This window comes from Manacus vitellinus, unplaced genomic scaffold (genome assembly GCF_001715985.3).
Source record: "Manacus vitellinus isolate BGI_N305 unplaced genomic scaffold, ASM171598v3 scaffold_15_pilon, whole genome shotgun sequence".
Classification (NCBI taxonomy): Eukaryota; Metazoa; Chordata; class Aves; order Passeriformes; family Pipridae; genus Manacus; species Manacus vitellinus.
In genome coordinates, this window is record NW_021939122.1 from 17,206,892 (window position 1) to 17,219,267 (window position 12,376).

A 12,376-nucleotide genomic window follows, 5' to 3' on the forward strand; every position below is an offset into this window, starting at 1 on the left:
TTACTTGGTAATGTGGTGCATGCTGCATATCATTGCCTAATTTTTTGGGAAGATTTAAAATAAATGAAAAAACCTGCCAGTTTTTAATTCCATTACATATATAACTCCTGAAATTTTATGTACTCTGATCTTGTGTTTCTTCTATTGCAATGGATACTTTTAAAATATATATATTTTTAATAAGCCAACAGTAATGATTTTTATGATAAAGAAGTACCTACAATTACTTTTTATGGCTGCATTAATTTTGTTTCTATTACTGATCTATTGCACTCTGCTTCTGTTCTCTTCCTTTGTTGATTTTCCACTTCATCTTGATGGACTGCTCGTATTCCTTTATTTTGGGAAAGACAGAAGCACAAAATCTGTGATTTAAAGTGCCATGCCAGTTGCAAACAACAGTAGTTACTCCACAACAGTCTGAGTAAATTTTGTGTTCCTTGGAGTCAGGCGTCTTACTTCCAATTCTGCTGATCCAGTTTTTCTCATTTCATTTGAATCCTTAATGAACCTCTTGGAGTGGGAATTTGTCTACTTTCAGAGTGCTGGAAAAACTGAACTATTCATCTCCCTGCAGAACAGTTTCCCTGTGAAGTGGGAGGAGAGGTTCCTCACAGCTGTAACGTACAGCACTTAATGCCATAAATGGCTTTAATGCCACGTGTGTTACCAGGCAAAAACCCAGGATGTTTGCAGTTCAGATGTGGGACTTTCTATTTTAGTAGTGTAACAGAGTCAGTCTTTTGAGATATGAGTGTCTAGAAAACAAAAACATATCTGATGACAGTCCTACCACAACTACATTTTGTCAAAGACCAGCCTCAAACAATTGTTTGCTAACTTTTCACAGTCCTTTCTTCATTCAGAAAGAGCAAGGAAGGCTATGACCAGTATCCGTTTCACATCTACAGGGAGTTGTTTGTGTTATCATCAGCAGTTTTTATGCAATAACAATTTATTCTGAGTTTCAACCCAACCCTTTGCTATGACTCATCAAAAAAGGTTTCAAATCCTTTTTGGACTTCAGCAGGCACATACCACCTGGGACTCTGTTCATGGAATCTCTTGGACCCACATACTTCCAACATCCTCCATCTCCCCTCATCTCCAAGGAGTTGCTTGCATTTCTGGAACCACTTTGCTTAATTTTGCAGTCCGATTGCCTGTGATCTCAGTGTTTGGTAGGGTGTATCACAGAAACACTAATTCCCATAATAGTCACAGACTTCTTTCAGCCTAAGCTTTCTTGGTTTTGCAACTCTGACTGCAGAGTTAAGGAGGCAGAGTTAAGGTGGCTCTATTATTAATGCTTCAAAGCATGAAGTGCGACCTGTAGGTAGTTTTGGGATATTAACCTTGCATCTTGTATTTTTCCTTACATTGTTTTTCCTGTTTTATTCCCCTCAGATGTTAGACATCTGTTTTATAGTATGGAACAAAGCTACTCAGAAAAACCCTTTAAATGTAAGCCTGTGGTGGAGAGTTTAAGCTCAGTCACTTTCAGTGGGCTTGTTCCTAGAGATAATAAGCATTTGAAAGGACTGATTAGAGTGCTGATACTGGAACAGAGGAAAAAAATAGGTAGTGATCTGCCCAGGCAGGGCCTGTCTTCCTGCTTAATGTCAATACTTGTTACAGTGCAAGATATATGTGACCCTGGCTGCATCACAGACTCTGTATGTAAGCCTGGATAAACACTTTTGAACTCATTTGCCTGTAAAATCACCATTACACTTGTGTTTTATCAGAAAATAGAAATTTTTCATGGTAAAAAGTACTTTCTCTAGCAAATGTTGTTGGAGTACTGTCAGATAAAACCACTGTCATCTCGACTTGTCATTCCTTTTATTTTACTTTTTCTTTTTCTCTCCCCAGAATTAATTCCTGTCCTAATAACTGCTCAGAACATGGGAAGTGTACAACCAGTGTGTCTGTACCAAGCCGGGTATACTGTGAGTGTGACAAGTATTGGAAAGGAGAAGCCTGTGATATTCCATACTGTAAAGCCAACTGTGGCAGTCCAGATCATGGGTACTGTGATTTGACAGGAGAGAAGCTGTGTGTTTGCAATGATAGCTGGCAAGGTAAGGTTTTCTTATGTGGAATCAAGTCAATCTATTAAAAAATCTGCTTTAATGCATCCTATGTAGCATACACATTGGCCTCTCTAAAGAATGAACACAGATGAAATACTAGTTTCTGGAATAAATTTTCGTGCGGATATAGGTATGGGTAATTTAATGCCATAAAAGGCTCACAGCTTTGATATTTTCTGTCTGAAGGTACAGCAGAAATATGTGACCTGGACTTTCTTGCATTGGGCATTTTTCTTTTTGGATCATTAATTTGAAAAAAATAATGACAGTAATTACTGGAGAGTTGTGAGCACTTCTGAAGACTAAATTCCTCCACAGCCTAATTTTCTATTCTGTTTTTAAATGTTTAGATAGGTTTGATTTTATTCCTCCATCTTTTAATGTCATATCATCTCATCACATTTTTAGTGCTTCCTGAAGTGAGTATCCACTGTCTGGTTTTTGGTTGGGTATTATTTGTATGAGCCTCTCAATGAAAAAGGAGGGTAAACTGCTTTTTTATGACAGTACAAGAGTTATGTGTGGACATGTACTGTGGACTAATGGATGTACTTTAAGCATATGCTGTAGTTTACTCCCAGTTCCATAAATAATTGTTTCTCATTACAGATAAATAATTTAAGATCCTAAATGTTTAATTCACTGACTATAATTATGCTAGATGTTTGTGAATTTTGTTTTTATCCTTTACCACTTCTCTTACAAGTCTCAATCGGATTAGCTTCCTATGAATTGAAATTGCCATTCTTCTCTTAACAGAAACACTAAAATACCTCCAGATTACTTATCTGATATGCCTTCTTCCTATGACTTCCTGCCTCTACTTCTGTTTTATTGCTGTTTCTTTTTGCCTGTCAAAGGAAATGACTTTTTTACTACTATTAGCTGTCACACCTATTACTCCAAAGACACGATAAGATTTAATACATTTTTCTTCTTAATAATCAATGAGTTGTTCATTAAAAGGCAGTCAGTGCACCCACAGAAGGGAAGTGGTTTAGCTATATGGTCACTGAATGGAAATAGTGTAGACTTGTTACTGAGTCCTTTAGAACGCACCAGGATTGTAATGCACAGAAAGATCCTGAAAGCTTGATCTCTGTAAGGAAGTTCTGAATAGAATTTGTAGCAAGAATATCATCCTTTTAACTGTGCATGGATTCCTTGCAATTTCAGATCCCTGTGTTCAAAATGGGGAAATGTCACAAATCTTTGGAAATTATTTTTAGTCTATGCCTTCAGTTACAGTGCTAAAACTTCCTTAGAAGCTTTGAGCACTAAATAAAATTAAAAGTCTAACTTCCTCTGTTAGTACCTTCCTTTCACTTAGCATTTCTGTACATACTGGCTTCCCAATCTTTCCTACAGTGCACAGGATGATATAATTTCCTTCATTGTTCCTTGGATTTTCACTGAACCTATATAGACTTAAATTATTTTTCTTTTTTATTCTGTCACAGGTGAACCGGCTTGGCTACATAATTGTATTTCCTTACTAAATAAAAAATAATACCAGACTTTCCTTGAGCTCTCTGGGAGACTACTTGCTTCTCAAGTCTATTTCTTTATTTATTTGCATTTACATTTTCTATAGTTTCTACACTGATAGTATCTTCTGTGTAAGTCGTTTGCACTGCTGGAATCATAAATTTCTCTACTTATTTTAATGGTCTTGCTGTCTGACAAGTTTTTCCTTGTTTAGTAATTCAAACTCAGTGACAAGAGGGTCTTGTTGTCTCTGATTTTGAAAACAGTTTTATGTTTTGTTTTTTATTCTCATTTTTTGGTTGAATACGTTTAGTGCCTATATTATATAGCAACAAATCATTGAACTGAATTGATTGGGAAGTATAATAATTAAAATCTATGGTTCAGAACATAAACTGGAATTTCCTTTTACAACATGGGGTTTCTTTCTTTTACAATGGTGACATCTTGTGGATATTGTGGAAGGAGCAGCTCTGAAGAACGTTTCATGTTTAAAACAAGTATTCTGAGAAAAGAAAACACTGTATTTTGGGGGATAGAAAAATTATTTGAGTGAAAAGTAGGATCCTCTGATTATAAGATGAATTTCGTGGAATGTAATACAAGGATCTTGTAGATACTTGCAGCAGTTAGTCATACCAATATAGAATAAAGCCATGACAATAATAACTTTTAGATTTGGAAAGCAAATAATTTATGTAATTTTTTTTTATTTTTATCAGGCATTGCATTTAGCAAAAAATGTACTTGTTAAATGTAGTGGGTCTTTTTAAATGAAAGCAGTTTTTAAATAATACTAGTAATGTTAAATGTTTCTGAGATGGTTGGTCTCATATAGGAAGAAAATTTAATATTTATGTGAAATCTGGTTAATTTAAACTATTCAGGCAATGTAAGGGAGGCTGAAGTTTTTGCTAAAGAGTGATTCCTTTATGATTATTACATCTTATTACACTGTCCCATTATTGGCTAATTTATCTGTATTATATAGCAGAATGTGTTGATACCTGCAGTTACAGGCTTGGATGTAATTCAGGGAGGAAAAAAAACATGCCTTTTAACTGCTCACTTGATCTCTTTTTCTTTGCTAGGTGCAGGTAAAAGAGAAATGAGGACTCCACTGAGACAAAAGTGGTGGCTCTTGCACTAGTTGACCTATTTAAGAAGTTTATAGAACGATGTTTCTGCTGAATGTATTCACAGCCAGCAAATTCTCTTTGATACTGGGAATGCTGTGTCTTAGATTGTCTAGGCTGTAAAGGAGCACAGAGATTTCCAAACAGTTAAAACTTCTGTAACAGGTGTAAAAATTTGGAATAACTGAAAGGGTTGTGAACAGTTCCACATTTTTTAGAGAGTTAAATGGACTATCTTTGAACATGCTGAAAATGTTACCAACTACTGGGTGTAAAAAGGAAAAAAAATAGAGTTCAAAGCTCTCTTAAATTTAAGAGAAACTTTCTTGATACTTTGATCACTGAACATCAGTACTGCAAGAAAAAGGGGAGTCTGCTTTGGAGGAGTTACAGGGTGTGTTTACAGAGCATGAGTAGGGTACCTTCAAAGCAAATCTGATCCTTTTTGTGTATTGTGTGTTGGATTGCATTGTGAGATTGCTTGAAAACAGAGGAACTGCCTTCCTTTTAGAAGAAACTGCACCAGAAGACGAGCTCTAGGGTTGCACAGAATGCGCACCACCCACAAATGGTCATTCGGCCCTACTGCAAAGTTAAAACACCAATAACAATTCTGGAACACGTATAGTTAGTTGATTCTCCCTACAGATCTGCTCCTAGCAGATAGAGATGTAGCAGACCAGATTCTGAAATTAAACTAATTAACTTTGAAATAAGTCCATTAGCAATTCAGGCAACTTGAGTTTTATAACATCTCTCTGGGGAAAAATGAGCCTTTATGTAAGGAGAAGAGTAAACAATGAAAGTATAAAAGGAGCTATGACTACTGCAGTGTAAAATCAGTATTTTACCTTGCTTTTTACTGTAGCATTTATTCTAACAACATTTGAGTATAGCCAGAATTGCTATGTCAATGTGTGTCAATGTACAACTTAGGTTATCCTGAAAGGACTAACTAGAGTTGAGTTTGTTCCCCTTGCATCAGTGGAAAACTTTGAAGTCATACTCCCTTGTTTGGCCTGCCTTATTCCTCAATGCCAAGGTTTAGCAAAGCTGTGCTTCTGTGGTGCTGGTTTATCTGATTTATTGAAACCAATGGAGAAGGTTTGAGATGGGAGCTCAGGCAGCTGCAGTTGAAATGTAGCACTGGAAAGAGCTTGTGCCAAATGCTTAGAGGTCTGAAATCTGAGGTTTTGACCTGTTGTACCTAGATGTTCTTGGCCAGAAAGCAAACAAGTGTCTAGTTTCAGAGAAGAGGACCTATGGTGTAACGTTTGCTTCAGACAGACCTTTTTTTTGGAAGGAAAAAGACAGTAGAGGCAGGTGTCTGATAACTGTTCTGCCCCATGGTAATGCCCTCTTTGTCTCAGTTTTACTTTTCAGGATGTCTCTTGGCCAACTACCAATTCAGTGAAGAGAAACTGCAGTTTTACAGTCTGGGAGATACCCTCATATATATGTGCATCTATACTATACATGCATAAAAGCACAAACCCAAGGAGTCCTTTCCTCCCACAATTTTAAGTTAAAATCCAATTTATGCACTCCATATTTGTAGACTTTTTTTATGTTTATCACAGAAATGAGGGTTGTCTAAGGAGATTTTGCATATATAGAACTGGTAGGAAGGAATAGTCTTATAATGCATGATTATTTCGTATGTACTAGAAATGTTCTTCTGTTTTATTTTCATATGGAATTTAACAATTTGTAAAGCATCCTTGAGGACTGTGCAATTTGTAAACAAAATATAGCTATCATAATTAGAAATTTAGTGTCTGAGAATTATGTGTGAGAAAAATCAAGTATCCTTATTGCAAGAGAATGAACGTCACAGGTAAACGAAAAGCTAACTTCAGTTTTAAATACCTTTATGTTGTCATTTGACAATTAGTGAAAGCAAGTTTAGCAGAACTTATCTGTTTCATTTCAATAAATGGCTGCATTAAAGTGGTTGATAATGCTCTGTATGTCTAATTATTCTGAGATTTAGGAAGGGATTCCCCTGCTATTTGTGAGTTTTAATGAAAAATATAATCCATTAAATCTATGAGCTTCTAAATATTTATTTAAAATGCATACACTTAAATGTAGTAAGATAGAACATGCAAACACTTGATTAAATTAATGATTGCATGCAGTACTTTGTTCTGAACACAAGAAGGAGATAGATAGTGCTGATTTCCCTGATAAGGGGCAATACTAAATTTCGTTCATGATCTGTAGCACCTTCATTTAAGACAAGGAAGAAAGTGATTCAGGCAGCTAAAAACTTGTAAGCTTGATTTCAGAAGTGTCTAAAGTTCTAGATTATAACTTGAGAAAGGAAACAATTAAAGGTATGCTGTGATTGAATAGTGAAACAGTTGAATTGTGATTTATCAATGTAGTTTATGCTAAAATAGTCTGTAAGTAAAGGGACAAGAAATTGCAATAGATTTTCTGAACCTCAGGATTTGATGACAGGAAATCATTGAAACTGAAGAAGGCATGCAATATATAAGGAAACAGTAAAAGGAACTCAGCTTCTTAATCATGAAATGTGAGTGTACTGAACAAGTAACTTAGGATGGAAAGATATCAGTACTGCTTAAGATCTGATCTTGGGACTGATATTGTTACATACTTATAAGACTGCTAGAGAAATCTGGTAATACAAAGGTGGAAGTTACTTTAAGTTTGAAGGAGGACCAGAATATCTTGCAAAAAAGGCTTTGAGTAATGTGTAATTACTTCAGTATAATTGTAAATTAATACATTTAGAGACTAAGAGCATTAAGAAATTGCTTTATAATCTTGGATTGAAGTATGGAAGGTGACATGGGAGAAAACTTGCCTTTCTATCTCAATTAGAACATGAACTAATGAATATTATTAATTTTATATACTCTACAAGCTATAGGCTGTAAAGTGTCAAGTGCACTAGTAGGAAACTTGAGTTAAAGATATGAAAGCATTACTAGTATACTTCGTTTTATTACTACAATTCTATGAATACAAATAGACTTGGAGAACCATTAGGATAGCCAAGGCTATGGAAGGTACTAACAGAGCATGCTTTGCTTAAACTAGTAAAATGAAGGCTAGGAGGGAGGAGTGTTGCTGTTTATAAACATTTGTGGGGTGTATAGACAGACCAGCTCTTTGAATTCAGTGATATCAACACTGGTAGAAGAGAAATTGGGATAAACTAGCCATCAGAACATAATTGGAAAACTGGAAGGAGGCTTTTGACTTAGAGCTCTGAAGTTTTCTAGAAGTTAGCAGAGATATTAGAGCTAGATATCCTGCTACCATTAGCATGGAGTCTCAAAATGTCTAGTCCAATGGGTATTGTCAGCTACTGCTAATCTGAAAAGCTCTGCTTCTTTTAGAGAGTAAGAAGCAAAGCACATTTTTGTTTACGATGACAAATCTCATGCAAAGTCTATCAAAGAACATACTTGTTCTCAGTCATGAAAGACCAGGAAAGCTGTCCGTGCAGTGTGCTGTTAGTAAACACTGCCGTGACATCAGGCCTTATTCTTCTGTACCTGCCTTGTTGATCTTGAAGGGCACCCTTGAGCAGTACACACTGGTGGCAGCAGTGCAGCCTCTTTGGCTTGACTGCTCAGACTGACTCTGTGGATTCCCTGTGGCCAGATCTCTCTTGGATGATCCACCTTCTTGGCTGAGGAAACAAATGGGACTGACTAAGAAACCAGATGGCATTTTAAGAACTGCATCAACTTGTGAGCATTTGGATTTCTGTTTCATTCATAGAGGAGGCCGAGTCCTGGCACAGCTAGCTGGAGACCTAGCCAGGATCTCTCTGCCTACCATTGAGTCTCCTTTGAAACAAGACTATTTGCAGGATGGGATAAATAATTACATCCCGTGTGGATGTTGCGGAGCTATGCAGTGGCAGCATAGAGATACAGAGATACACCTCCCATCAGGATGCCTGTGAGCCATTCCAGAACAACATTTTATTCTCATTTTAAATACTAGCTACATGAAAATACAAAGTTGATACCACTTTTCTTTAAGAAAGGTGATTTACCTGTTGGGGAATTTATCTCGTTCCAGTCACAGCAGTGAAAGTCTCTGGTGCTGGGAGTGTGACTGACAGAGTCTTGTAAATGGTCAGACTGGGAAGTTCCCTTAAAATACTGCTTGGTAAAATTTCTTATAATATTTTTATTGAAAGTATATTTATATATATTCTCTTATCTAAAAAAAAGTGTTTTTTTCATAATCTCAAATTCCTTATCATGCAAAGATTTTATTGGGTACTGGAGAAAAGTGGTATTGGGTTTGTATTTGAGGTTGAAAAGTTATGTTGAAGCAATGATTCTCAACTCGTGATCAAACATCAAACAAATACAGAATGAACAACAACTACTTTATTTAATTGCTTTGATTAGATTGTACGAAAAAGAGGACTGTGAAATTTATATTCGACACATCAATGCTTTTGGGATTTTCTTCCTATGATCCTAAAGGAAAAGATTAGGTTTGAAGACAGTAGATGATGTTTAGTCATTAGGTGGAAATTGATCTTATGACTTAAGCTACTGGAATAGATTGTTACTTTGGCTTTTCATGAAACTTCTCAATAAATGGAAATTAGATTCTTTCTCATGCATTGTGTGGATAAATCACTTTTTTAAACCTATAGAATTTTTTCCTACCTTAGAGGATAACATAATTGACTTCCAATTCAGGTTTATAAAGTTGTTTGCTGTTTTTAAATCTTTTTTTTTTCTCCCAGTGGTTTGACTGACACACTAGGAAGATAAGAAAGAAATTCAATTTTAAGTAAATGGAGAGAAATCATATTTGCATGGAACATAACAAAATATATTTTTCATTATCTTTGTTCTGCAGCTGTAGTGCTCTCTGTTGCTCAAAAAGCATGTATTTAGTGAATGGGATGTTTCTGAAGAGAAAATGTATTTATGATGAAATAATGGTATATGTATTCAAGTAGGAAAATCTATAAGTGATATTTAAGAGTCCTACATTTACCTTGCTTTTATAAAGCAGTGGCCACACAAAAACATTTACTTTTTAAATGATGTTTTGTTAAAGCCAGTATGATTCTATTGTTTTGCATTTTTGCAACTACATATTCCATTTTTGTACTGATTGATATGTAATAGGGTCGTCTTTGCCTAAGTCAGGGACTTGGAACTAGAGGATCTTTTAAGGTTCCTTCCAACCCAGGCCTTTCTATGATTCTATGATACATAGTTTCTCCTTTCTATCTCACCTTTCCTGTCGTTCAGTGTTGACCAGCAAGGAAGCCCTGAGGTTGGAAGAGAGTTGTCTGTGACATTCTTTCGTCGCTGATCTGGTTCGCAGTGTTGAGATTTTTGCGCGGCTAACTTAGTATAGATAGGTTTTGCTTGTCTTCATTTATTACGGTCAGTGCCATCTCGCTATAATTGGATTTGCCGTACGGATTTTTGCCGCTCCCTGTCTCCAGAAGTGAAAATTCCGGTCGCTTGGCGTGCGAGGAGTTGCGCTGCTTTGCTCGTTGTTGGCCACCGGGGGACACTGTTGGCCGCGACATCTGTGCGGGGTCGCGATAGCAACAGGCGCGAACGCGGCTTCACTTCCTGACTGGGGGCACCGTTTTCGTCATTTTTAAGCTCTTCCCCGATCAAAGAATACTTAATCAGTTGTTTATTTTAAAGCTCTTTTAGATTCAAATTAAGTGTTTTCTCCAGTGGTTTACCAAATTGCAGTTTTGCTGAGGTTACAGCTCTATTGCAGTATTAATTATTAATGCTTAAGAAATAATATACTGAATTGTTCATACTCTCATTAGACCTCATTCAAATGCCATTAATCTTTTCTGAGTAGAAGGTATAATGAACTGTGGGAATTGAGTGTCTCCATCATTTAGTGAGTGGAAGGTAATTTGGATACAAGTGGACATCATTCTTCTCAGTGAACTAGGAAAAGCTGACAGCTGGTTAGGTACAGATTGGATGCCTGGTTTTTGTGTATAAGTAACTGTAACAAGTTGCCCCAGAAATTATAATAAACATTGGAAAATGTAATCTCCCTTTACTTCCACTCCCACCCCCTCCAAGATAATATGTTTTAGAAATATGAACTTGATGTACATTACTTATTTAGCTTGTTTAGTAAACTTCGGCAGCTCTCTCTTCTAAATGTGTGTCTAATCTCTCCTTGACACAGTATAAATCTTTGCATTCAGAGCATCCTTTGCCAGGGGAGCATCCTTGCCAAGGAAATCTGATACTTTTTGCATGAAGAACTGTCTCCTCTTCCTTTGTTTTGAACATGGCTTCTTCAAGCTGCATTTGATGAATCTTGGTTCTTTATATTCAGAGAGACTATGGACTCTTCATATCCACCCTCCCTTTGTCACTTATTTTCTTTTTTCTCCAAGTGAAAAAGTCAGTAGTTCGAAGGAATGTGATGACTTCTGTAATTGGAACATCCTTGTTACTCTGCTGTAAACAGTCTCCAGCTCTAATCTCTCTTTCAGTAGGACAGACAGTTTTCTAAGGGTACACAAACCCCAGATTTATGCAGTAAGGTAACAGTATTCTCTATTTTGACAAGACTTATTATTTTGGCCCTTGCTGAGTGGTGATGTAACACTTTCATGAACTATCCTAAGATGATCCTGAAATGTAGCTTACTTAGTTTTCAATTTAACTATGTAGAATTGTTCTGTGGTTCTTCAAAGGCTGATGTGATTCTCTGTGCCCTCCAGTAATTGCCTTTAGCAGCAATTTTTCTTCATTGTTCATCCTCTTTCAGGATCATAAATGTTGTACAACACTAGTATGCTGTCACTGATGGCAAAACTCTCAATTCCATGATTGATAATGCATAAAGTGGAGCACACTGGTGTCCTAAAAATTCAGTGTTCCCCATCTAGAAATAAAGCCAGTCAAGACAAGAGACAAATAGTGCATGTGTTGCCTTTATTTTTTTTTTCTTTTGGTGGCAAAATTCTGTATATATTCAGGTTTTAAATAACAAGATCTAGAGCATAAACTAATGATGAAAAGATCAGAACAAATTAAAAAAAAACTTTACTCTTCATTATTTTAATTGTCCTATAACTAAAACCTATGCATTTTTCTGGCTTTTCCTTATTTAACAAAAAATGATTGGCTGAAATATATTTGAAAATAACATATAGCTGTGTGTTTGGTGGCTTTGTAGAATGATCTATAAAATGTTATAAAATCTAAATATTCAAATACTTCTTTTGATAAAGTGCTTTATACTGTGTTTTCCCCTTGAGAAACAAGGTAGAATGGCATTGGCAAAGGGCAAATTTTTACTTCTGAGATTTAATACCATGTATATTGTAACTTAATTTATTATGTTATTTGCTTTGATATAAGCTTAGTCTGGTTCAAATACAGTATAGTTTTTCTCCAGAGGTAACATACAGTGCATATTGTGCTACAAGTTTTAGACTTCAGTGATAAGTCATCTAAAAATGTGATGTATTGCACCTTTCTTTCCATTTTTGACTCATCCAATCTGTTTTCTTAGAAGGGCACAGAAATGGATTGTTATTATTTGAGCTAATCTAATGCTTTCAAATTGACTGACATCCCATGTTGTCAATTTATTCCTTGAGCATCTGTTAAACATAAAAGTCTATACCATATTTTA

General features: G+C 35.9%; 1 protein-coding gene across 5 annotated transcripts in view; it reads left to right on the forward strand.

The window, feature by feature from the left end:
• The window catches only part of ATRNL1 (attractin like 1), a 464,278-nt gene that overhangs the window by 41,514 nt on the left and 410,388 nt on the right, over positions 1–12,376 (forward strand). For all 5 annotated transcript variants that reach the window (XM_029958558.1, XM_029958557.1, XM_029958556.1 and 2 more), the window contains exon 5: positions 1,876–2,084. In XM_029958558.1, coding sequence (XP_029814418.1) covers positions 1,876–2,084 — 209 coding nt within the window. The remainder of the gene's footprint in view (positions 1–1,875; positions 2,085–12,376) is intronic.